The following is a 26,538-nucleotide window of genomic DNA, read 5'->3' on the forward strand; positions in this document are numbered from 1 at the left end:
GCGCGCAGGCTATACAAAATCGATAGCCTTGCGCGCGCCGATCCAGGATTTTAGTGGATACGCGCGGCTCCGCGCGTATCTACTAAAATCCAGCGTACTTTTGCTTGAGTCTGATGCGCAAGCAAAAGTAGGCTGATCGCGCTTCTTTTAAAATCTACCCCAATGGGTTAAAATAGTATCATATACTAAGGGACCGATGGAATATTGGGCACTGAGCTCAGCGCACCACTAAACACACCGTTGGATGTGTGTTTTGGACGCGCTAGACATATGCTCAATGCAATATCGAGATTAGCGTGTCCAAAATGCGCATAGCTAATAGCACTCATCACATAGAAATGCCATGTTGATGAGGCTATTAGCTAGTACCCTGAATCTAACAAAAAATATGTGCGCCTGATGCTCACATTTTAACACTCAAAAATTAACACCAGACCGGAGCTTGTGTTGAGTTTTGAGACACTCCAAGCCATGCTCAGAAGAGCAAAAAATACAGTTTTTTTGTGGTTCCTCCTATTTGATATTGTTGTGATACTTAGCAAGAAGAACTACAGAAAGCTGCAACAATAAACAAAAAAAACCCCAAAAAACAAAATAAAACGTGACTGCGGTCGGGTTAGGAAAAGGGAAGCTCAATTTACAAGCGTCCATTTTCTTAACCCATGGCTATACACGGGTTAGGAAAATGGACTCTCAGAAAATTGAGCGACCGTTTTCCTTACCTGTTCACGGCCACTTTTCCTGGGCACTCAAATGGCATGGACGTGCTAGGGGCACGCAAATTGTTTATTGTGTGTCCCTTTTCGCGCACCAGCTCATTAGAATATTAGGTCAAGCGCCCAAGAGAGGGGATGTGTGCGCGTTTATAAAACTTGCTTCTCGGTGGGATGCACGTTTTTTGTGCACATGAAATTGCATCAGCCCCAAGTGCCTTAGGTTTGAACTGTGAAAACAGATCTTGCTGCACTGCACTTGTGTATAATCATGTACCACTCCCCTTACTATATATCAAAATCATAAAAATAAATGTAGCCCAAAAAAGTGTCAAATATAGAGACTCATTCATTAAGCTGCATTAGGCCATTTACCATGCAATGAAGGTTGTTTTTTGTGTGGTAAATGGCCTAACGTGGGAATAATGTAAGATATTTCAAAATGCCTTGTGTTAATCTGGCCCTGGTACAGTGCATATTTAAATGAGCTGATTAAACATGCACATTTATGCTAATCGGTTTATAAATACCCTTAATATTGCAAATCAAATAACATAGCTTGTTGAAAAAAATTGCAAGTCACCTAATTTCATGTGAAGATAGCCACATCTCAAAAGTTGTAGCTTAACTTTCCCCAGGAGCATTGGGATGTTAATGCTCGGAGTCCTGTCTTATAGGGGCCAAGGGCCCCAAATAGTAGTCAAAATTCCAAGGTTTTCATAGACCCCTTTTTCTCCCTCCTCCCCCACCACCACTGGAGATGGCTTGTTGTCAAAATATATATTAAAACAAAATTATGAATCTGTTCTAGGCCCCAGCCCCTGATCCCTTATGCCTCTGTGTCAATCAAAAAAATCTAGGCTCCAGAAGCCAGGACCCCCCATTTCCCCCCTTACTCAAAACATTAGCTCTGTGGTCAAGTGGGGGCCTGGATTACCTCCTAGGCTTCGGGCTCGATGGCTGCCATTTTTCACAATGGAGCTGCCCAGCCTTTGCTCACTCATTTTCTGCTTCCCCGGTAAAGTACGATTTTATCAGCATTTGTAAATGACCTCGTACAAGTCTACCCATTCCTCTCCTTCAACAGTTAACCTTAGAGTCCTGAAAGCTACCTCTTCCTCTTCCCCAGGTTGTTTGCTGTGAAGTGTGGTGCCTGTTTTGAAGTCATCTCCCCCAGCGAGTTTGTGATGCGTGCACAGAAGAGCGTTTACCACCTGACCTGCTTCTGCTGCTGCGTGTGCGAGAGACAACTAGAAAAGGGGGACGAGTTTGTGCTGAAGGAAGGTCAGCTGCTCTGCAGGCGTGACTATGAGAAAGAACGAGAACTTCTGAGCCTAGTCAGTCCCACGGCTTCTGACTCAGGTAAACTCGACCTACAATGCCCCCTTTCCTTAATACATAAACCGGGGAGGGGGCAATGCTTTTATTATATAAAGGGGGTTACTCTATCAGAATATGGCAATTTTTTAAAGAAAGTCCATGGCTCCTTTTTACCCAAGTAGCATGTACTTTACATTGAAAATTGCTGCAGGCACAAAGTCCTAAGGACATTTGCACTTGCTTTGTATGTGAGTACATTTTGAAGACAAAATAACGCATACAGATTTAAAAATGGAATCTATATGAGTCATTTTCCTCCCCTGACTAATATACCCTCAGAAATGCCTCTTAATATGGTTAAAAGTAAATGTACATACTTTTAGCTGCGTTGAGAGAGGGAAATTTGTAGATGGACGATGTCAAATTTACTCATACTGTTCAAGGTTTACTTTGATGACTAGAACTTCGGATTATAGGGCATCTTGGTAATAGTAAAGTGGATTGTTAATAGAGATGTGAATCGTGTCCTCGATCGTCTTAACGATCGATTTTGGCTGGGAGGGGGAGGGAATTGTATTGTTGCCGTTTGGGTGTGTAAACTATCGTGAGAATCGTTAAAATCGTGAGCCGACCCCCTAAAACCCACCCCCGACCCTTTAAATTAAATCCCCCACCCTCCCGAACACCCCCCCCCCCAATGCTTTAAATTACCCTGGGGTCCAGCGGCGGTCCTTAGCTAAATCGGGGGAAGGGCAGGAAAACCGGCACCCTAAAACCCACCCCCGACCCTTTAAATTAAATCCCCCACCCCCCAAATGCTTTAAATTACCCTGGGGTCCAGCGGCGGTCCTTAGCTAAATCGGGGGAAGGGCAGGAAAACCGGCACCCTAAAACCCACCCCCGACCCTTTAAATTAAATCCCCCACCCCCCAAATGCTTTAAATTACCCTGGGGTCCAGCGGCGGTCCTTAGCTAAATCGGGGGAAGGGGGAGCGCAGGAAAACCGGCACCCTAAAACCCACCCCGACCCTTTAAATTCCCCCCCCCCCGAACCCCCCCAAATGCCTTAAATTACCCTGGGGTAGAGCGGCGGTCCGAAACGGCCTCCTGCTATTGAATCGCGTCGTCTTCAGCCGGCGCCATTTTGCAAAATGGCTGCCGCAAAATGGCGGCGGCCATAGACCAACACGATTCGACTGCTGGAGGTCGTTCCGGACCCCCGCTGGACTTTTGGCAAGTCTTGTGGGGGTCAGGAGGCCCCCCCAAGCTGACCAAAAGTTCCTGGGTGTCCAGCGGGGGTCCGTGAGCGATTTACTGCCGCGAATCGTTTTCCGTACGGATAATGGTGCCGGCAGGAGATCGACTGCAGGAGGTCGTTCAGCGGGGGTCAGGAACCCTCGCTGAACAACCTCCTGCAGTCGATCTCCTGCCGGCGCCATTTTTCGTATGGAAAATGGCGCCGGCCATACGCGTATGGCCGGCGCCATTATCCGTACGGAAAACGATTCGCGGCAGGAAATCGCTCATGGACCCCCGCTGGACACCCAGGAACTTTTGGCCAGCTTGGGGGGGCCTCCTGACCCCCACAAGACTTGCCAAAAGTCCAGCGGGGGTCCGGAACGACCTCCAGCAGTCGAATCGTGTTGGTCTATGGCCGCCGCCATTTTGCGGCAGCCATTTTGCAAAATGGCGCCGGCTGAAGACGACGCGATTCAATAGCAGGAGGCCGTTTCGGACCGCCGCTCTACCCCAGGGTAATTTAAGGCATTTGGGGGGGTTCGGGGGGGGGGAATTTAAAGGGTCGGGGTGGGTTTTAGGGTGCCGGTTTTCCTGCGCTCCCCCTTCCCCCGATTTAGCTAAGGACCGCCGCTGGACCCCAGGGTAATTTAAAGCATTTGGGGGGTGGGGGATTTATTTTAAAGGGTCGGGGGTGGGTTTTAGGGGGTTTTAATGTGCCGGTTTTCCTGCCCTCCCCCTTCCCCCGATGGACCCCAGGGTAATTTAAAGCATTTGGGGGTGGGGGATTTAATTTAAAGGGTCGGGGGTGGGTTTTAGGGGGTTTTAATGTGCCGGTTTTCCTGCCCTCCCCCTTCCCCCTTCCCCCGATTTACGATTTTTTGACGATAAATCGGGGGAATTGGTATTGTATCGTGGCCCTAACGGTTTTTGACGATTTAAAATATATCGGACGATATTTTAAATCGTCAAAAAACAATTCACATCCCTAATTGTTAATAAGAAAGCATCACTATTTCACAGGCAGAGCATATTCATAAGGGATATCCTGAAAATCAATGATCAGTTTGAACATCACTGTCTTAGAGCATCTATGTTGTATCAGTGTCAGCAGAGCTGTCTTTGATATCACAAAATGCTATTCTGCACACTTGGGGAGAGGTGAGAGTATTATGGCATCATCTAATGCACAGTGAACAGTCCAGACAGGAGAAGACAGTAGGGGTGTGCATTCATTTTCGCCGTATTGGCGATCCGCAACGTATATTACACTATTCGTAGTATTTGTGGGGAAGCGAAACGTATCGCGATTCCCCACAAATACACGAATCTTCCCCGAATTATATGGCCACCTAAATTAAATTTTAATCAACCCTCCCCAAGACTTACCAAAACTCCCTGGTGGTCCAGCGGGGGGTCCGAGAACCATCCCCTGCACTCACACCCTCTGTGCCGGTTTCATCATGGCGCCGATAGCCTTTGTCACCGGGGCTACCGGTGCCATTGGTCAGCCCCTGTCACATGGCCATCGGCGCCATCTTGTGCTCCTACCATGTGACAGGGGCTGACCAATGGCACCGGTAGCCCCTGTGACATAGTGTGGGCAAAGGCTATCAGCGCCATTTTGAGTAGTGGTATCGGACGACCGGAGTGCAGGAGGTCACTCCGGGACCCCCAGGGGCTTTTGGCCAGCTTGGGGGGACCTCCTGACCCCCACAAGACTTGCCAAAAGTCCAGCGGGGGTCCGGGAGCGACCTCCTGCACGCCGGCCGTCCGATGCCAGTACTCAAAATGGCGCCGATCGCCTTTGCCCTCACTATGTTACAGGTACCAACGGTTGGCCCCTGTGACATAGTGAGGGCAAAGGCGATCGGCGCCATTTTGAATACTGGCAGCAGATCGCCTTTGCCCTCACTATGTCACAGGGACCGACCGTCGGTACCTGTGACATAGTGAGGGCAAAGGCGATCTGCGCCATTTTGAGTACTGGCATCGGACGGTCGGCGTGCAGGAGGTCGTTCCCGGACCCCCGCTGGATTTTTGGCAAGTCTTGTGGTGGTCAGGAGGCCCCCCCAAGCTGGCCAAAGGTCCCTGGGGGTCCAATGGGGGTCCCAGAACAACCTCCTACACTCCGGCCGTCCGATGCCACCACTCAAAATGGCGCCGATAGCCTTTGCCCATACTATGTCACAGGGGCTACCGGTGCCATTGGTCAGCCCCTGTCACATGGTAGGAGCACAAGATGGCGCCGATGGCCATGTGACAGGGGCTGACCAATGGCACCGGTGGCCCCTGTGACAAAGGCTATCGGCGCCATGATGAAACCGGCACCGAGGGTGTGAGTGCAGGGGATGGCTTCCGGACCCCCCGATGGACCACCAGGGAGTTTTGGTAAGTCTTGGGGGGGTTCAGGAGGGTGGGGGGTTGTAGTTAATTTTAATTTTAGCTGGGACAAGAATAGAAATCGCCGTATTAACGCATCGGGACGCCATACGGCCGAATGCACCATATCTGCTCCCCGACGAATCCGAATCACGAATGCAATGTATGGCATCCCTCTGCACATCCCTAGAAGACAGTGCTCTGGAAGGGTATTGTCCTACATTCCAACTCCTTTAAAAATTATCATTCATTGTAGGCGAAGCAATTCACTCTTACAGTTTAAGAATGCAGTCCCCTGTAAAGCATTTCAAAAAACATTAACATGGAAAAGAATTGCAATTTGACTGTATATTTGCTGTTGCCTTCTACAACCTACATTAATTTGATAAACAGAGTTCTCCTTTAAGTCAATGAAGCTGCATAAAACACTAACTAGTATAAATCCAGAAACATGTCTCTGTACTAGGTAGCTTTTTGTTTTGACAAATTTACTATCCTTCTGTATAAAAAAGTAGAACATACTGCAGAATTAGAGTGAAATTATCAGAGAAGAGATCGGCCATGAACCATTTCCTGTGCTATTTATATATGTTTTTCATTTTAAGTAATCTTTGCAATAAATTAGGTATGTAGCCAGAAATTTCTAGTATCATGTCAGAATTCTTTAATTTGAAAAAAAAACCACTACTTTATTCATCTTTAACTCATTGTTCTAGAAAATAGTTTGTAAAAATTAAGATTCTACAGTAAATCTGCCAAGGCACAGAAACTTTTAAGAGGTCCGGCCATGTTGATTCTGAACTTAAAAAGATGTAGAAGGGCCTAATGGAGACTGTATGTGAAATTAAGATCTACATATTGCCCTTTTTCCCCCTGTGGCCAAATTTCAAAGAGCCTTTAGAAACGTAAGAGGATGAGAGTGAGAAGAGAAGCCAAAGCCCATTTTATGAGAAAATGCAGATAAAAAGCAGAGTTGTGGATCCCATATGCTGCCACTAATCTCCAAAGCCCTTGCTTCAATTATAGCCTGGTCTTAGTTCCAGTGTCCAATCCTAAGTAAACACAGCCCTCTCAAAGAGAAGCACCATTTCCAATTAAAAGAGTACTAGCATTTCTTCTCTCTCTAATTCCCCTAAACCAAAGAATTTATTAATTTAAAACCGTGCAAAGAATCATGGTCCTGAAAAGGCCTCACCAGTCTATATATTTGCTAGTGACCTTTTCCTGTCCCATGATACATATATATGCTTTAAGAATTAATTAAGTCCTGCATATTTCACCTAAGGCTTTAAAGGCTGAAAAAAAATTAATTAAGTATAAGTGGAGGCTCATTACATCTACATTGGTTCTATAGCAAGAGTGGCTTTTGCTGTTTTAGAATCTGTTCTTGTTGAGCAGGTGCTGATGAGATGCTAGTAACACAGCTTTTCTCTTTGTTTTGGAGTTTTTCAACTGTACAACGTAATTTTGCCACTTGCTATCTAGATTGTGTGGTAGCCAGTAGTATATCAAATTTACTAAATAATAATAATAAAAGTTTAGGGTTGTTTTTAATATGAATAATTTAAGGGATAGATTCACCCCCCCTGAGGTTGGGCGTCCAAGAAGCAGATAACATGTGATTTATTGGGTTTTCGAATATCTACTTTTGTAAAAGGTGATATTTTCAGCACTTTAGTGTGTTTTGAAACATCCTGAAAGGGCCTGATTAAAGATCTTCAGAGTGCACAGAACGCAGAACCTGTCCATATTCTCCACTATTGGGACCCAATCCACCCCACTCATGCCCACAAATGACAATTTACCCATTTAGATATGTGGCTTTTATTCTCTCCTCTGAGGCTGCTACCCTGATATATTACTCCTGCTCAGCACAGGAGTAAGTCCACTAGACCTCCTATTTTTCTGCACAGCTCTCATTACTTCCTACCAAAGAAAACCTTTTTTTTTTCATGTTAGCCAGTTTCATGTAGGCCCACCTAGTAACTCAAGGTGAGGTTTAGGTAGTAGTGTAGAGCTTAGAGGCCACATTTACATGCAAAGTGAGACATACGAACAGAACAGTGCACTCTTGTGAAGATGTCCTTCGGAGTGAGGAAACTCACACAAAGATGAGATTTGTACAATGTTTCTCTCAACCTAGCTTGATGTTACCCAGGTAAAGAGTCCATCAAGCTAGGTTGAGAGAACATTGTACAAATCTCATCTTTGTGTGAGTTTCCTCACTCCGAAGGACATCTTCACAAGAGTGCACTGTTCTGTTCGTATGTCTCACTTTGAATGTAAAAGTGGCCTCTAAGCTCTACACTACTACCTAAACCTCACCTTGAGTTACTAGATGGGCCTCCTATAGTAGCATAAATAGCTGATTTCTATGGTACCATCCCCAGAGTGTCTCTGTCTCTCTCTCTCTCTCTCTCTCTCTCTCTCTCTCTCTCTCTCCCTCTCCCTCTCCCTCTCCCTCTCCCTCTCCCTCTCCCTCTCCCTCTACCTTATCCAGCCTAAATATGCCCAAAATAGAACTTGCAAAAAAAATCACAAATGGCATGACATTGCACAGCTTAACACATTTGAAAAAGGTGTAGTTATTTTCGGTGTTAAAAACTGTGCAATGTCATGCGTTATGACTTCGCAAAGCCAGCCCACTTTTACAGCACTCCTGCCCCCAATCCCTCCCCTTTTAAAAATTTGCATCGCACTGTGCATTATGGTGCTTTATGCGAAAACACCTATAACGCGATTTGATAAATGATCCTGTAAGTTTGATATACATTTGAGGTATAACTCAGTAGATCTAAGAGTTTATCTGTACTTTTATGCATATTGGAAACTGATGTCCAGAATCTTCAGATTGTATTCTCAAATGCTCTCCATTCCTCATGTAGGACTCTAGAAGAATGCTGTTATGTTTAAGGAAGGATGTGAACCCGTGGGCTGAGATGAGCGATGTCTCCGCCCACAGGGAGGAGCCCTGTGAGCCTCACCATCAACAGGCACAGTCTCAGTGACTTGGGACACAGCTAGGAATGAAGACTTTATTAAATAGGAAGGAAGAATTAGTCTCCACAGAAATGGAAATGTTCATACAGTTCATACAGTCCTGGACAATGGGAATTACCCAGAGTGAGACACAGCTGGTAGTGGCTCGCAGAGTGGGGTATGCCAAGGATGTCTGTACAGTTAGATGTTGAAGAACTGGTAGCGATGCCGGAACCCAGAAGTGGCTCTTGTAGATGGTATGTAGGTATTCTGTAAAGCAGGAAGGTGAATGACTCCCACAGAAGGAAGGCGTTAGTGGCCCGAGGATTGGGGTACGCCACGTGGAATCTTCAATGCAGTCTGTATAGTAGATGTCAGTAGAGGCACTCTCAGTAGGAGGTTCCTGGAGTGAGATAGAGACCAGAGAAGCAGGCAGGAAGGCATCTGAGGAGCGGATAGCTGGGAACATAGGGGAGCCCCCAAGGAGCGGGTACTCAAAGCATCTTTATGCCAAGACAGAGTCAGGAACAGGGAGTCCTTGAAGTGGAGAATTCAGTAAGATGGAACACCTTGCTAACTCGAGGAAGGCAAGGGCAGGTCAGATTAAAAACACTGGCAGGTTACATCATCAGACAGGGACACCCCCGAGGTTCCCGCCATGGCGTGTTCAAGTGTCTAGGTAACTCCGGATCCAAGATGGTGGTCGGAAGTGCCCATGCTGTCCCGGGAATGCCAGAGAAGTCAGCGTGGGCTGGTAGAGACTGCCATTCTTCCCAGACTTGATGGAGTGGGGAAAAAAGAGGTGAGCATGAGAGGTCGCAGCCGTCTGCAACCGACAGGCGTAACAAACGCTGAGCTCCAGAGTCTCAATGCATGGATGAGATGATAGTGTAGGGAAGAAAGATTTAGATTAGATAGGAACTGCAGAACAAATGTACACCAAGCCATTTGGTCTCCTATTTAGGCTACCCTCACAGCTTGTCTATTGAGGTAAAAGGATGACTTCTCTGATATTTGAATCCTGGATGGCAGGAAATAAAACACATCAGTCAATCCTCTATCTCCCAACTTGTCAACTCTTTTCTGGAGATCATACATGCCTGACTACATCCAGTAACCCTGTACTACGCAGCAGAGGAGGGAGATACAAAGGGGTTTCTTTATTATATATTTATTTTCATTTACTGTTTTGCCTTTTTCCAGGAAAGGCACAAGGCGGATTACAAAGAAAGATGTGAATTATGGTATAAATATTTATACATCTGGGGGGATGGGACATAAGAGCATAAAAATGACAATTAAACAATGGAAAATAGTATACATAGTAATACATGGCATATACTGTGCTGCTGAATATATTCTGCTAGTTAACTGGAAATGTTTATCTAGCTAACTAGCCAAGGTGCTCAGTGGATGAATATTGCCCCAAGGATTAACAGATTTCATTGCATAAGTCCTGTGGGATATTGTTCCATAATTTGGGTGCAAAGCAAATGATTGCATGAAGTCCTGTGCAGCATAGCCGTGCTGTGGCTAGTGAATGGGGCAGATAAAAGCCTTTTGGGAGGAGTAATGTTCCCTCATTGGGGTGTGCTTGGGCAGGAGATGAGACAAGTATGCTGATACTGTTTAGTTCAGTTATTTGAATATAGTTCAAAGTACTTCAAATTGTATCTTGATCTCAATGAGGAGCCAATGAGCTTATACTGGATAGGCTTCACATGATTGCTGGACTTGGCCCCTACCCTAAACTTAGCTATTGTGTTTTGCAACAGTTAGAGGCACTTGAGGCTGTGCTGTGGAATACCATAGGAAATTGCAATAGTCATTACATCTGGTGATCATGTGGCTACATCATGTTTTGTGAAGAAGATATGCAACTAATGAAGTTGATGAAAATGGAAGAATGTGGATTTCACCATGGATGAGATGTGAGTTTTCATTGAGAGTTAGTGATCAAGATGTATACCCAGGCTATGTACAAAGTCTGAGGGTTAGAAGATGGCCTCTGATACAGAGGGTGGGAGCATCATAAGTCCTCCAAATAAGCTTACCAAAAGAAGCTCAGATTTGGATGATCGCTGAGCCCTATAACTACTGCTGAGAGACAGCTAAGATTAGAAATGGCAGAGGGTTAGCCATCTTTTATTTTAACACATAGCTGGATATTGTCAGAATATAGATGGCATTCAATGTTCTAAGATTGAAAGATGTCACAGGATTGCCTGGATGTAAATGTTAAAAAGAAATGGTAAGAGGACCAAGCCCCAAAGAACTCCAGACTTAAGAATTTACTTTTCTTTTTATTTTTTTGGGAGGGAGTGAAGGATATTTATTGGCCCAAACAATGGACTGGTGTTAGGAAAGTGGACCCTTGAGCCGAGATGAGGTTGTGGCTACCTCCAGGGGGTGGCCCCTGGAGGTCCTCGTCGGCGGTGTGGCAGGGGGAAGACCCACCAAGAGCTTCACCTATACTAGCTCTCATTCCCCGCAGGTTGAGCCCTTGGGTACCGGGGCCGGCAGGACGTAGGCGTGTGTCTTCCTAGGCAAGGAACCAGTAGGCGAAGAGAAGTGGCATCAGAGGAGCCCAGGTTCGAACAAGCTGGTGGTGAACAAGCAGTGTGAAGTACCAGGCAGGAAGTCAGGGCAAGCAGAGTCAAGTACCAGGCAAGGAGTCAGAACCGAGAAAGCAATCCAGAGGACGAGGAACAAGGCAGGAACCGGAGGCAAGGAACAGGAATGCTGGAGCTAGGAATCAGGAATGAAGCAAGGCAGAGTCAGGAACGCAGGAATCAGGAACACAGACAACTCACACTCTTCAGGAGAGCAGGACCCATTGCTGAGGTGAATTGGGAGCAGAGAGGCAGAGTTTACATACCCATCTAGCCTGATGTCTTCAGCCCGGGCCGCAGGGAACTTTCTTGCCGCTGGCCCTTTAAATCCTGTGGCTCGGTGTGCGCACATGCACGCACCTAAGGGTCGACCACGAGGAGCAGGAGTCGGCGGTGTTCAGGGTGCCACAAGAGCAGGCCATGGGCGGAGTCTGTGGCTGGGAGCAGCGGCCAAACTGGGCCTCTGGCTGGTGTAGGTGAGGGTACCCGGTTGCGGGCCTGCATGGCCGGGGTTCCTAACAGTACTCCCCGCTTTACACCCCCTCTTAGTAGGCCCGGGTTTATCAGGATGCAAGGTGTGAAACTGACGAAAAAGAGTCTTATCAAGTATATTGGAGACGGGCTCCCAAGTGTTTTTCTTCGGGACCAAAACCTTCCCATGCAATTAGGAACTCCCATCTCCTGTGATGGCGACGTACATCCACTATTTCTTTTACCCGATATATCTCTTCTTCTGCTGATAGGTCCTGGGGTTCTGTGATCTCTCGGCATGGCCAGGAGGACACCAGGGGCTTAAGGAGGGAGACGTGGAACGTGTTATATATCCTTAACGAGGAAAGCACTCTCAGGTAGGTGACCGGACCGATCCCTTCTGTGATGGAGAAGCAACCAATGTACCAGGGCGCCAGTCTTATCAAAGGTACTCGTAGCCGGATGTGGCGGGTGCTAAGCCATACCTGGTCTCCAGGTTTGAAGAGAGGCACAGGCTGCCGATGCTTATTGGCTGCCTTTTCTGCCTCCTAGGCCGCCCTTCGAAGGTGGTCCTGTGTGTGGGTCCAAAGCGTATGTAGTTGCTGGGCGGTAAGCTGAGCTGCAGGCGATGGCACCGAAAGGGTCATGGGAAGTGGCGGAGCTGGTTGCCTACCATAGACCACCAAGAAAGACGAAGAGCCGGTTGAAGACTGGACATGCGAGTTGTGTGAAAACTCAGGCCATGGGAGTAGTGTGGACCAGTTGTCCTGCCTGCTGTTCACAAAGGCGCATAAGAAGGCCTTTAGGGTCCAGTTAGTGCGTTCGGCTTGGCCATTGCCTTGTGGGTGGTACGCTGTAGTAAAGTCAAGCTGGATCCCAAATTTCTTGCTCAAGGAGCACCAAAAGTTATCAGTGAACTGCACTCCGCGATCTGACGTGATGTGCTGGGGAAGTCCATGTAGTCGGAAGATATGTTGGGTGAATAGGTGTGCCTACTCCGGGGCTGATGGCAGTTTGGAAAGGGTGGTGAGGTGGACCATCTTTTAAAACATATCTATGACTACCCAAATAACGTGATGACCATTGGAGGGTGGCAGGTCCACCACAAAGTCCATGGATAGGTGAGTCCATGGTTCCTTGGGAATGGGTAGCGGTTGGAGTAGGCCCCATGGTCATCCAGCAAGGGATTTCTGTTGGGCACAGGTTGGCTAGGATTCGACATAAGCCTTGACATCCCTCTCTACTTGGGGCAACCAGTAATAGCATTGCAATAACTCAAGTGTGCGGGGTTTTCTAGGGTATCTGGCTGTGAGGGAATCATGGGCCCAAGACAGCACCTTCTGCCGGAGTCAAAGAAGCACCACTGTCTTCCCTGGTGGAGCAGTCTGGTTGGCAGCTAGGACCACCTTCAGTGGGTCAATAATGTATTGGGGAACAGAAGGAGAGTCTTCTGTCTCATAGACTCTAGAAAGAGCGTCAGCCCGAGTATTTTTGGAGGCTGGTTGGTAGCGGAGGGAGAAATTGAATCTGCTGAAAAATAACAACCAAAGGGCCTGGTGGGGATTTAGTCATTGGGCATGGCTGAGGCATTCAAAATTCTTATGATCTGTGAAGACCATAATGGTATGCTGAACCCCCTCGACCACTGCCGCCATTCCTCGAATGCCATTTTGATGGCTAGGATCTCCTTGTCTCCAATGCTGTAATTCTTCTCTGCAGGCTTGAATTTCCGGGAGAAGTAAGAACAGGGCAGCAGGGCTCCCTTTTGATAATGTTGGCTCAGGACAGACCCCATGGCGGTGTCAGAGGCATCTACTTCCATCACAAATGGGCATGTGGGATCCAGGTGCCGCAGGCAGTTGTCTTGGAGGAAGGCACACTTCAGGTCCTTGAAGGCAGTTATTGCCTCGAATGGCCATTGTTTGGTATTGGCCCCCTTCTTGGTGAGGGCAGTAAAGGGTGGTATTGTGGGATGAACTGCCTGTAGAAGTTGGCAAACCCGAAGAAATGCTGGAGAGCCCAGAGTCCTGTAGGTTGGGGCTAATTCTGGATGCTAGAAACCTTCTCAGGGTCCCTGTGAAATCCTGTGGACGAAACAGTGAAGCCCAGGAAGGGAAGCACCTCCTGTTCAAAGAGGCATTTTTCCAGCTTGGCAAACAACTTGTGGTCCCGTAAGCATTGAAGCACCCACCTGACCTCCTTGCGATGGGAAGAGAGATCATTGGAAAATATCAATACGTCATTAAGGTACACAATGACGCAGGAGTGAAGAATGTCCCGGAAGACCTCATTCATAAGGTGTTGCAATCACTTCATTCACAGACTGCTCCACCAACTCTGATCATGTCACTCACATCTCATAGTCCCCCCAATCCCCTCAGCACCTTTAATCCTTGACTCACTCCCCCTCTGCCTCACACGACCACAGCATCTCTGATCCCTTTACTCACTCTTTTGCCCTCTCACATCACATCACTCATTTTCCCCTCCCTTTTATCCCTTCACTCCTCTCCCCATCCATTCTCTTGGCCCTTTTCATCCTCACCAGTGTGGTCACCAGCTACAGAGGCAGCGGGACCTGGGATAATGATGTGATACTCAGGAAGCCAACACACCCAGGAATGGTAAAAACAGAGGAATTGACAGGCATTCACTCCATATCATTTTTTTTTAACCCTGGCTAATGATGGGAAATTCACAAAAATCTAAGCCATGCAGCTGTTCTTGTCTCAGGGTAAACAGCTCCAACTCTCTCTCTTCTTGTCTGCTTCCTCCAAGGGCTGGAGTGTGGCCATAAATAATCCATGCAACTACTGGCTCTGTTCTGTGTCCTCAGGGGAGCCAGAACTGATAGACACTGCTGGCTCTACTCCGCTTTCTCAAGCCCCAGAAAAAAAGGTGTCAGAATACTATTCTGGGCTCTTCTTCCCAAAATTAAGCCTTTGATAATGGACACAAAAAGGGATTGAATTAGTATAAGGTTGAACGTTGTAAGCAATAGTTCCATTCATCAAGGCCAAAGTTGAAACCTTGACAATTGCTCACAAGTTTTCAAACTTGTACTAATTCAGACTCATTTTTGTGTTTGTTATTTGCTCTGCAGAGTCTGCTTCAGTATCACCCCTTCCTCTTCTGTTCCTTCCCCTAGAGAAGGAGAGGTGGGGGAGGGGAGTGTGGCTGTTCTTTTCTTTGTGTGCTCCAGGCTCACCTCCTCTTCTTCTCTTCCCTGTGGGCTGCCTGCAGAGGAAAGGCCTGGAGAACACCTTGATACTCTTATGCCTGAAAAGAAATGCCGGAACTGCATTCCTGGCCGTTCCCCTACAAACTGCGCCCTGCTTCTCTGTATCTTTTCTAGACCCACTATATATTTTTTGAGATACAGCAAACAGAATAGTATACAATACTCAAAGTGTGGTTGTACCATGGATCGAAGAGAGGAATTATGATATCCTCCTGTTTTATTTTCCATTCCTTTCCTATTAATACCTAATATTCTGTTTGCTTTCTTGACCACTGCCATGCACTGAGCTGACCAAAGTATTGTGTGCAACACTTTTATGCAAAGAAAACACAATTTCTTCACAAATCATGATTTATGGACATAAGACCCAGGCAGAGGACCCTGAACCACACAAACCAAGTTCAACTCCATAGACTAACACTAGCCCTAGAAACCTGACTATTTCCAGCATTAAGGAAACATGAGCAGGGACCTTAGGTTTCAGTTTTAATTTTATTTTACCCAGGAATTTCTCAGTTTTTATTGCAACAAAAACATAGGAATCGGTGTAAAAAAATGACCCATCATTTTCCCAGATATGTATCATATTTATTTCAACCAAAACAAATACTGATAAAGTCTAGGGAAAAAATAAATTAAAATAAAACTCTTTAAGCATGAGTTAAGCCTGTGCACCTCTCTGAATTGGGGACTAATAACGAATACCTTGATTAACATGAGATTTGCATGGAGGACTGCGAATTTGTGCACACAGTTTTCTCACATTTGTTTGTACATTTTCTGTTCACTAAACTCCTGGTTAAATTAGGAGTAAAACTGTGCAGACAAAACTGTGTTCATAACTGCATGATGCACAGCCAAGCACCTTAATACAATGGGGCTAAAGACAGCAGATAACTGCAAGCCACAGGTCGCGCATGGCAAACTGGAAGACATGGAGTGACATGGACATAACATTTACCAGTTATGAGTTTCTCTTCCATTTCATTGGAACAGTCCCCTTTGATCAGAAATTTAAATCAACAGCACTTTATTTTATAGAGAATTATCATAAATACTTCACAAATGGATCTAAGGGATCCATGAATAATTAATGCTCATTGGAGGGAGTTTACAAGCTGTAAAATATTTATTGGCTTTGCAAACAAGTCTCACATAAATCTTTCATAAAGGATGCATTCAGTGATTCCCATTTGTAAATATTATTTAAATGCTGTACAGATATTAAAGTCCTAAACACTTACTGCAGCATCTCAGTCTAGCTGAAAACATTTAGCTGCTGTTTAACAGATCTCCTTAGTGTGTACACAGTCCCCAAGTCGATTGCAGGCTGCAATCCTGGGGATGACATGGAAGCCACCATTTGACCTGTGGCAGGCACAGTTGCAGCACTTGGACAACAGGCAGGGCAGGCACAGTATAGGACTTGGACAAAATAGAGAGCACAACCTTCTCTAAAGAGAGAGGAAAAAAGATCTCCAAGATTTTGATTTGTGCTGAAGATGCGGAGGACGTTTTGATTTGGGATTTTTACTTTTTTGCTATGCCTTAAGATAACAAGAAATCTTCATATCACAAGGGGACGGGCGGGTGAGCCAATTTTGGTTTTCCACTAGCATCTGTGAACTTGTTATTCTAATGTCACCAAGAAAAAAAGCTGGATTATAAACAGAGCTATGAACTGGTATTTGATCTGGTTATTTTATGCAAGGTATTCTATGTTACTAATGATGACAAACCCAATATGGACCAATGGAATTCCTGCCCAGTGAGATGATCTGTGAACATGGCATCTTCTTACAGAATTTAAAAACCCTCAGGAAATGTTTGCAGAGGCATGGTTTTGGGAATGCTTTCAAGCATAGATTAGTAGAAAGAGATGTGAAGTTCTTATATTACATATTGCATACATGTTATGCTTCAGTATGATTTTTCCACTTGCTGTAACATGTTCAAATTTGGTGTCCTGATTGCAAAGGAAAGAAAAATCTGATGGAAGTGTCTCTGTGTCTAAGTGTATTTGTGTCTATATCTCTTCTTGTGTGTGTCTGTGTGTACCTTTGATGTAGAGGGATATTCAGCGTGTGAAGGGATTATGGGTATTTGGGTAGGTGAGTATGTGTACGTGCAGTGTGTGTGGAGGAGGTTATGAGGAGATAGTACATGCGAGGGAGGGTGTGCAGTGTGTGAGTAGGATACCTCTGGGTATGCATGGGTGTTTATCTAGGAGGGATGGGGATGAGGGTCTCTAAGTATGTACGAGTTGTATGAAAGGTTAGGTAGTGTATGGGATATGTGAGATTACCAGTGTATAGAGTGGTGTATGTGGAAAGATATGAGTGGTAGAATGTATGGAACTGCAGGTGTATAGAGGTGTCAGGGGGATATTGAGATGGTGTGTGTGGGGAGTGGGTGGAGAGAGAGTGTATGTGGAGGTGTGGGTATTGGGTAAGTGGGGGCACTGTTGGGTGTGTTTTCAGGGTGAGATGTGTGTATGTACAAGAGAAGTGGGTGTCTGTGTGTGGCAGCTTAGGAGGAAATATGTAGCAGAGTATGTATAAAATGAAAAATTGTGTGGGTAGGATGACACTGTGTGGGACAAGAGTGGGGGTAGATGTAAATTGATATGTAGATGCATGGGTTAGATGAGGGTGGGGCAAGTGAGGGGAGGTGTGTTTTCATTTGTGCTTATGTGTGAAATGGGGTGCGTGTTATGAAATGTGTGTGTGCTGGGGTTTAAGTAGGTGGGCAAATGTGAGGAGTATTCGAGGAAGTGTTGGTTGTGTGAGTGTTTGGAGGTATGTGTGAGATAAAAATGTATTTTGTATCTGGTGTGAGGAGGTGGGATGCTTGTACCAGGGTTTCTGAGAGACAAAGGGTGTATTGGGGATTGTATGTGTGGTTTTGTATAGAGTATCTGAGGGGATGTGAGGGTGCATGTGTGGATGTGGAGGGGTGTTAGAAAGTATGTCTAGAGAAGTGAGTGTGGATATGGAGGTGTTATATCATGTATATGGGGAGGTGTTTAGATTTATCATGTTATATATTTATCATGTTAGATTTATCATGTTATATCATGTATATGGGGAGGTGTTTAGATTTGTGGGGAGTTTCTTTGTGTTTGTGTCTTGGGTGACAATGTGGGCAGATGTAGGCATGAGGATACGTGGGTTTGTATGTGTGTTGGAGGAAGATGTTATATGGGTGTGTAAGGAATGTTGGATGTGTTTTTCTGAGGTTTTGGGGTACATGTGAAGGTGTGGGGGCTGCATCTGGGAATGTGTATGAGGTGTTTGGGGTTGTATGTGAGGATCTGTGTTAGGCGGTGTTGGAGAGCATGTGAATGTGTTAAGGGATTGTGAAGGGGATTGTGTGATGTGGAGGATGGAGGATGGAAGGTTTGTGCATGAGAGTGTGTGAGGATTGGGCAAGGTTGTGGGGAGCAAATAGGGCGAGCATACGGGGGGCTGGGTGGATGATGCTATGTATGATGTGTGGGACAGAAGTATGGGAATGTAGAGGGCTGTGTGGAGGGTATGTGTTCGTGAGATATAGTTTGGAAAGTTCAAAGGGAAGTGGCTTTGAAGGCATCATTTGGTGCCATCCTTTGCCAGTTGAATGAGTTTATTTTTTGTTTTTCTGTCTGCCCCTGTCAGTCTTTCTTGCTCTGGGTCAAACTGCTGGGACTGTGGCGGGAAGTTTCTGACTGGAGCACTTGCCAACACTCCACAGCCTCTAACTGCCTTCCATGTTAAAGCAATGGTGATTTTTTTGAGGGGCTTTGTCCCCTGAAAATAATTGCCTGATGTTTCTGGTTTTCAAACTTATTCAGGATATTCCCATTTTCTTCTGTTGGGCCAATTTGGTGACTTTAGATACATTCTAGCTGGATGATGAGTTATCCAGCTAGAATTTAGCCAGATAAGTCGGAGCATTCCTGGGGCGGGAGGTAGTTGTTCCAGGGAGGAGTGGCGTTAACTTATCCAGCTAGCTCTGGCTGCACTGTACAGCTAGTTTAAAGTTAGCCAGATATACTTTTCCGGCTAACTTTAACATAGCCAGGTATTCACGGGTGCTGCTGCACCATTGAATATCCCAGTTATGTTAGCTGGATAGGTGTATCCGACTAACTTACTCCGGGATTCATCATTCTGCTATTATTTTAGCGGAATGATGGGTCACAAAAAAAAGGGGGCGGGGGGCGATAGTGTTAAACATTATCGCCCACAGCGCAACTGGGCCCAAATTTTTTTAAACCCTACCCTAACCCCTCCCCTTTCCCTCATTTAAATGTTATTGTCGCACTGCAATAGTTATTGCATGCCTTAGGGCATTATTATTGCGCGTGATAACACCCTAATGCACACGATAACGGCCCATCGTGTTTTGATAAATGACTGTTAACTAGCCACTCTGAGGCTGTGTCTATCTTATCTGACTTGCCTATCACACCTACTGTATAGTCTCCCAAATATTGTCATTCATGTCTTAGATTAAATTTTTGTACTAATCTATTCATCTATAGACACCTTGTCACATACCTTTTTTAGGCAGGAACTGGAACCAGAAACTGCAAAATATTATTAGAAAAAATGTATGTTTTTATTACATAAAAATGGTTCTTTATCGGCTTGATTTTAAAAAGCTTTTACATGCTTAAAATTAAGTTTAACACATGTAAATGCACTTTACTCTGTTAAGCAGGGTTTTGAAAATTGCTATAATATATGCCATTGAATAGTCCATAGGATGTTCTATGTGTATGTGTATGTGTATGTACATACTGTGTATGTAAAACCACTCCCCCAAACCAAATTAAAAGTCCCCCTCTTATAATGGTATAAATAGAGTGACATATTGTTCAAGAGAGAGAGAGAAGAGTCTCTCTTCTCTCTCTCTTCTCTCTCTCTCTTGCGATATAAACCTTTTCTCTTTAATATCCCCTGCGATGGATTAATCAGCACATGAAGTGACAAACAGACTATTTTTCGTGCATGTAACTTTTAGGGGTATAAGTCCCTTATACAGCTAAACAGCAGCCACTGAACATAGGTGCATGTTCAGTTGTTGCTACTTAGCAGCATAAGTCTCACTTATCCAGTTAAATAGCGCTGAATGCACTTTGAATATCGGGCCCCCAAGATGTCTAACCATTTTCAGTTTAGCGCTACAAAATGTGTATTTATGTTTTGTAGTTTTTTCTATGATAGTTGTCAGCAATCTTTTATGTAATCTACTGGCCTGTGCTGTATTTATCAACCACTCATCTTTACATTTATGTTTTTATGTTCTCCTCTCTATAACCATTCCTGTGTCAGGTTTTGATCTATGTATGGTTGCTGCAGTAACACTTTGTAATTCTAACTATACTTGTGCATTTCTCCTTTATTTCTTCTTGTTTGCTTTTGCTGGTCTGTCTAAGGGTTTTATCTTTGGCATATTCTGTCACCTCTTTCCCCACATGTGCAAGTAGATTATTGCACATTCCTTTTACTGGTTCAAACGCTTGCTTAAGTTTGGGAATGGTAAGGATCCTATGGCTTCATACATCTGGTTTTGTGTTACAAAGCATAGAATAGAGGCTGAAGTTGTGCATAGCTTCCTTGGCTAAGGACTTTCATTTATTCCTTTGTGATTGTTCTGTATAGAGATGTTGGTTCATAGTTTCACAGAAGAGGTGGAGGAGAGAATTGAGTTGTGCTATGTGATATTTGTGATGGCATTGGTGATGTTAGATGTGCTGTTCTACAGGAGACTAAAGGCAATGCAAAGTGTTACGAGGATAAACCAGTATTTTGTTTTTATTTCATTCAAACATAAAGTAGGATACTAAGGATAGTACCATAAACTTAAATTATGTTCTGTAACTTTTAAATTGTAAATATATGCTTAGTTGTATTATCTTAACTGTTTTCTTTAAAATAAAAATTCTCTATCCCATTGATTCCTAACAAGTCACATTCCCCAAATCAGTTTTCAAAAGGTAAAAAGTTAGTGTAGGCATTTGTTCTTGGCTTCATGTCCTCCCTTCACATCAACATCAGCTCAGTGAAGCTCCACTGCCCATTTCCAGATGTACAGGATGTCAGCTGAAGGCTACGTACTGTGAAAGGAATGAGCCACATGAATACTGAAATGAGACTGGTAAAGCATCCTGCGATTCAGGTCAGAGACTGGCCAGTGTAAAAGGGGGTTTATGTGAAACATCCAAGACGCACATCCCATCAAGCCACATATTGCTATCCACTTCAGTTTTCCTTTTCACGCCCATATCATTCACCTTGCCTTGGATTACAATCACACTGACTTCAAAGTGCTGGTATCAGTTAATACATAAATCTACAACTATCTCAGGTGCAATCGCCTCCTCTTGCCTATTTTACTTATCTCATCAGTCCCCCATCCCAATTTTCTAATTGCATTTGCAATAGACAATTATGCCACATTGTTATTCACACACAAGATCCTTTATTGCATGGATATGGCCATAACATAGGTCAACTGCACACAATTGAGAGGTCAATATTCAGACACAATCCGGATAGCAAACTTAGCCACTATTGAATATAGCCGGTTAAAGTTAGTGGAAAGTTAGTGGAAAGTGTTCTAAACATCAAAATCACCTAACATATAGAAAGACATGGTTTAATGGAACAAAGTCAGCATGGCTTTACCCAAGGCAAGACTTGCCTCACAAATCTGCTTCACTTTTTTGAAGGCGTTAATAAACATGCGGATAAAGGTGAACCGGTAGATGTAGTGTACTTGGATTTTCAGAAGGCGTTTGACAATATATTTATAAATGATCTGGAAAGAAATACGACGAGTGAGATAATCAAATTTGCAGATGATACAAAATAGTTCATAGTAGTTAAATCACAAGCAGATTGTGATAAATTGCAGGAAGACCTTGTGAGACTGGAAAATTAGGCATCAAAATGGCAGATGAAATTTAATGTGGATAAGTGCAAGATGAGATGCATATAGGGAAAAATAGCCCATACTATAGTTACACAATGTTAGGTTCCATATTAGGTGCTACAACCGAAGAAAGAGATCTACGCGTCATAGTGGATAGCGCATTGAAATCATCAGTTCAGTATGCTGCGGCAGTCAAAAAAGCAAACAGAATTTTGGGAATTATTAGAAAGGGAATGGTGAATAAAACAGAAAATGGCATAATGCCTCTGTATCGCTCCATGGTGAGACCGCACCTTGAATACTGTGTACAATTCTGGTCGCCGCATCTAAAAAAAGATATAATTGCGATAGAGAAGGTACAGAGAAGGGCTACCAAAATGATAAGGGGAATGGAACAACTCCCCTATGAGGAAAGACTAAAGAGGTTAGGACTTTTCAGCTTGGAGAAGAGACGGCTGAGGGGGGATATGATAGAGGTGTTTAAAATCATGAGAGGTCTAAAACGGGTAGATGTGAATCGGTTATTTACTCTTTCGGATAATAGAAAGACTAGGGGGCACTCCATGAAGTTAGCATGGGGCACATTTAAAACTAATCGGAGAAAGTTCTTTTTTACTCAATGCACAATTAAACTCTGGAATTTGTTGGCAGAGGATGTGGTTAGTGCAGTTAGTATAGTTGTGTTTAAAAAAGGATTTGATAAGTTCTTGGAGGAGAAGTCCATTACCTGCGATTAATTAAGTTGACTTAGAAAATAGCCACTGCTATTACTAGCAAAAGTAACATGGAATAGACTTAGGTTTTGGGTACTTGCCAGGTTCTTATGGCCTGGATTGACCACTGTTGGAAACAGGATACTGGGCTTGATGGACCCTTGGTCTGACCCAGTATGAAAATGAACTACGTACTTTCCAACAGACCATTTATCTTGTCTGATCTGAAGAAGATGTGTCCATGGACGATGTGCAACCAAGCATATCAAATATTAAGCAAAACTCCTGCAGGAAGTTCTTCAAATCCCCCAGGAGCATATCATCTCTCCCAGAGGGGCAAAGCCCAGGCAAGGGTGGGACAGCCCAGTAAGGAAACGATAAAGGTAAACTTGATGCAGTCAGACAGGAAGAAAGGTGCAATTCAAATTGCTTCCTGCATTGGTTTAAGAAGCATCTACATTTGGTGGGATCTCCATCATACCTCGGAGATGGAGGCAGGTGAATCATGGGAGTAGCAGGCTGTTTCATAAATGCTGGAGCAGGAACAAGAGGAACTGGACAGACAGCCTTCCCCTGAAGATAACTTGCTATCGTATTCAATTGATCTTGCTCTTATTTTAGCTGGTTGGCTAACCCGGCAATGGCGGAGGCCTGGAACAAGTCTGCAAGCTCATGGCCTCAGCAAACTGTAATAGTTGGCATGGGAGTGAGTCCTTTGTGCTGAATCATAGTTGATGCAGCCTCATAGGTGAACTAGGAACATGCAGGAACAACAGAAACACAGAGAAACTAAGCATGCAGGAGCAACACATACTGCGAATCCAAGAGACCCATTGTTGAAGTGTCTGATGCTCCTTTGGAGGAGTCTTTTGGAGTCAATGAGGTCATCAGAGGGTGCTGCAGCTGTCTTCTTGCCATGGGACCTTTAAAGGAAGAGACTGTAAACAAGTGTGCATCTTAGGAGGAGCCGGGAAGGCAGTGGCATGCCGTACTATGCTTTGCAGTGAATGTGCCATGTCAAAGTTGGGTCCTGCCGATGACGGCAGGGTAAGTGCAGTAGCTTACAGGACCATCTCGTGAATCGCCAAGCCTAACATCATAATTGCTTCATAGTATCATGTTACTGCAATGGTGGTTTTTAGGAAACATTAAAGGCTGTGTTCTTTAGTGAAGTATTTGGTGGGAGTGCAAGTTTGTAATATTTTAAGACTGTAATGGTAATGCTTTCTGGTTTTTATTGTGCGGTCTTATCTGATGTTTTTATGTATGTCACATTATACTCTGCATTGAACGCTATTATGTTGGAAGTAACACGTTATAAAACTTTAAAATAAATAAACAAATTCCCATTGGGGACACTGAGCCATTGAAACCTTGCCCATCTGGTTAACCTGAAATTCAGTCCTTTAATACTGACTAGTTATCTAAGGTTCAACGATGACCTGGTCCATCAAAGAACAAGAATTGATCATTAAGCAATGCCACCACAATTTTGTGTGGTAAGCTTGGTCATCAAATCATAAGACTTGACAAGAAATTCATCTCAGTCTCACCCACAGATGCAACATAGGAGCAGGAATATTGCCCTAATTGGTATTCTCTCCCTGGCTAACTTTTAAACATTGCACTCGTTGTTTATCCCAGGACTTGGTCAAACCTCACTACAAGCCCTATGGTAGCAACACCATGCCTGCCGTGGGCTCCCCACCAGCTCAACTGCAGCTATATCCCAGAAGTGCCCATGCTGCCTATAGCAGGAAAAGCCCTCAACACCTACCTGGTCGAGCCACAATATCGCTGTAAAATATTAAAAAATGCTGTAGGGGTAACCAAGCCCTGTCTCCAATAATTAAGCAATATGCTGCATGGTACCAGCATACATGCTTGACTGAAATTAGTAACTATAACACAAGGTTTATGATATCCTACTGCTGGGTGACCCAACCCAACTTCTACTACCATAATAATTCCCTTAATTTGTACCACCTGGCTTGTGGCCATGTCTGGCCACTTCTAGTTTCTTAAAACCAGATGAGCATGTTTTGAGATAAGCATGCATGGACAAAACATGCAAAGAACAATGCATGGATGATACATGCAAAGAGTGAAGAGTTCAGAGAGTCTGTGGTACACTAACCAGCCCTTAAATGTAAAATTGCAAGAGCTGCAGGAGACTGCTGTCTCAGGTGAGAAAATGGAATGCATGAATGGAAGGCTTGAGATGTGAAGACATTCCTTCCATGTTTCGGCATAGCTTTTTTTTTTTTTTTATCTCTAAGGATTGCCCATCTGTCCCTGATATCAAGCATGGAATTCAGATTAACTATACTTGGAATCATCCCTAGGACTTAGTACAGGTAAATGTCATGCCCTTGACTAGTGTTCCGAGATACTTGTTCACAAAGCAGAGATGGTGAGCCACACGTGGGGATGGGCAGAAGAGTAGAAGCAGTGTGATGGGGTATGTGACAGAGTTTATTGCAAATGCTATTGCCAAGGGAGAAAAAGTCCCAAACCACCTCATTCAGCCAGATGTCTGGCCTTGGCCGATGTAAGAGTTTTTGTGCTGCATAAGAGAGAGATTATGTGATGTAGACCGTTGAAGATGCACTGAAAACCAGAAACCCATAACAAGGGAAATGTGTCAAAGTGTAATGTTATATAAAACCAATACAGGCACCTATTCCTGCAGCGTTAACACACATGAGATTATGAGTGCAGTATGCCCAGACAAGAGAGATGGCTATGTCTCTGCAACATTGCTGCACAACCCTTTTGGATCCCATGATTCCTATGTTATATGCACTAGACAGGTACATGCCCTGGCTTTAGGCTGTTCACAAGAGTGCACTCATATATGAATTAATTGTAGAGAAAGAAGGTTAGAAGGAAAAAAAAAAAAAGCACAAGAGCAACCCAAGCTATGATATCACAACCTAGGAACCACCGCAGCCTGGGGAAAACTTGAACTATGTAACAAGGTAGCCCAAGGATGATAAGAGACAAGAGACTGTAGACTATCGTAGAACCTCAGAACAAGCAACTGGACTGTGTGAATAAAGAAAACATCTGGGTGCACCTGAGGAATAAATGTCCTGCCTGTAAACTGATGCTCAATAGCAGAAGTCAACAGCTTATGGACGAATCAATTGAGCCTGGCCAATTATAAGAGCTTGCCGCAATGGAGGGAATGGAGGGAGCCATTAAGGGGTAGGTATTCAAATGGTAGCCATTTTTCTAAGTTAGCCTGATAGACATATGCGGCTAACTTAGACATGATATTCAGTGGCAAGGCTAAGCAGCTGAATATATATGTATATATCTGTGCTTTGGCATATAATTAATAATCAGTAAAGTTAAACCTGCTTTAAGGCTTAAGCTGCTAAGACTGAATATTGCTAGTTAGCCACATAACTTATACAGCTAACTCACACTGCCTTGACCTGCCCACAACTTATGTGGCTAACATTTTAGATTCATAAATGACTTATGTGGCTAAGCAGCTGCTGAACATTGGCACATATTCAGCGGCTGCTACTTAATCACATAAGCTATACTTATGTGGCTAAATAGCTCTGAATGTGATTTGACTTCTCCATTACTAATTGTTCATTTAAACTGAGGTAAACAATCTTATTTTAGCTGCAACCATTGTATATATATCCTTCTGTAAATAAGTTCCTTTTACTCTGATGGTTGTTTTTTTTCTCTATTTCACGCTACCTATCTTTTCCCTCTCTTCTCCTGTCTCCCATAGCCCTCTCCTCTTTTCTGGCCTCCTCCCATCCCCTGCCCCCTGTTCATTGTAATTCCTACTTTAATTGAGTTATTTGTAAACCGGCGTGATGTGCCATACGAACGTCGGTATATTAAAAGTTGTTAAATAAATAAATAAATAAATAAATAAATGCACATTCATACAAGAATTGATTTACAGTGAATGAAGGGGG

The 26,538-nt window shown here is 44.3% G+C and overlaps 1 protein-coding gene across 1 annotated transcript in view; it reads left to right on the top strand.

Annotated features, from left to right (window-relative positions):
- LMX1A (LIM homeobox transcription factor 1 alpha) overlaps positions 1-26,538 on the top strand; it is a 378,306-nt gene that overhangs the window by 280,886 nt on the left and 70,882 nt on the right. The window contains exon 4 of the mRNA XM_029618769.1: positions 1,843-2,075. Within this exon, the coding sequence (XP_029474629.1) occupies positions 1,843-2,075 (233 nt within the window). The remainder of the gene's footprint in view (positions 1-1,842; positions 2,076-26,538) is intronic.

This window comes from Rhinatrema bivittatum, chromosome 10, assembly GCF_901001135.1.
Source record: "Rhinatrema bivittatum chromosome 10, aRhiBiv1.1, whole genome shotgun sequence".
Classification (NCBI taxonomy): domain Eukaryota; kingdom Metazoa; phylum Chordata; class Amphibia; order Gymnophiona; family Rhinatrematidae; genus Rhinatrema; species Rhinatrema bivittatum.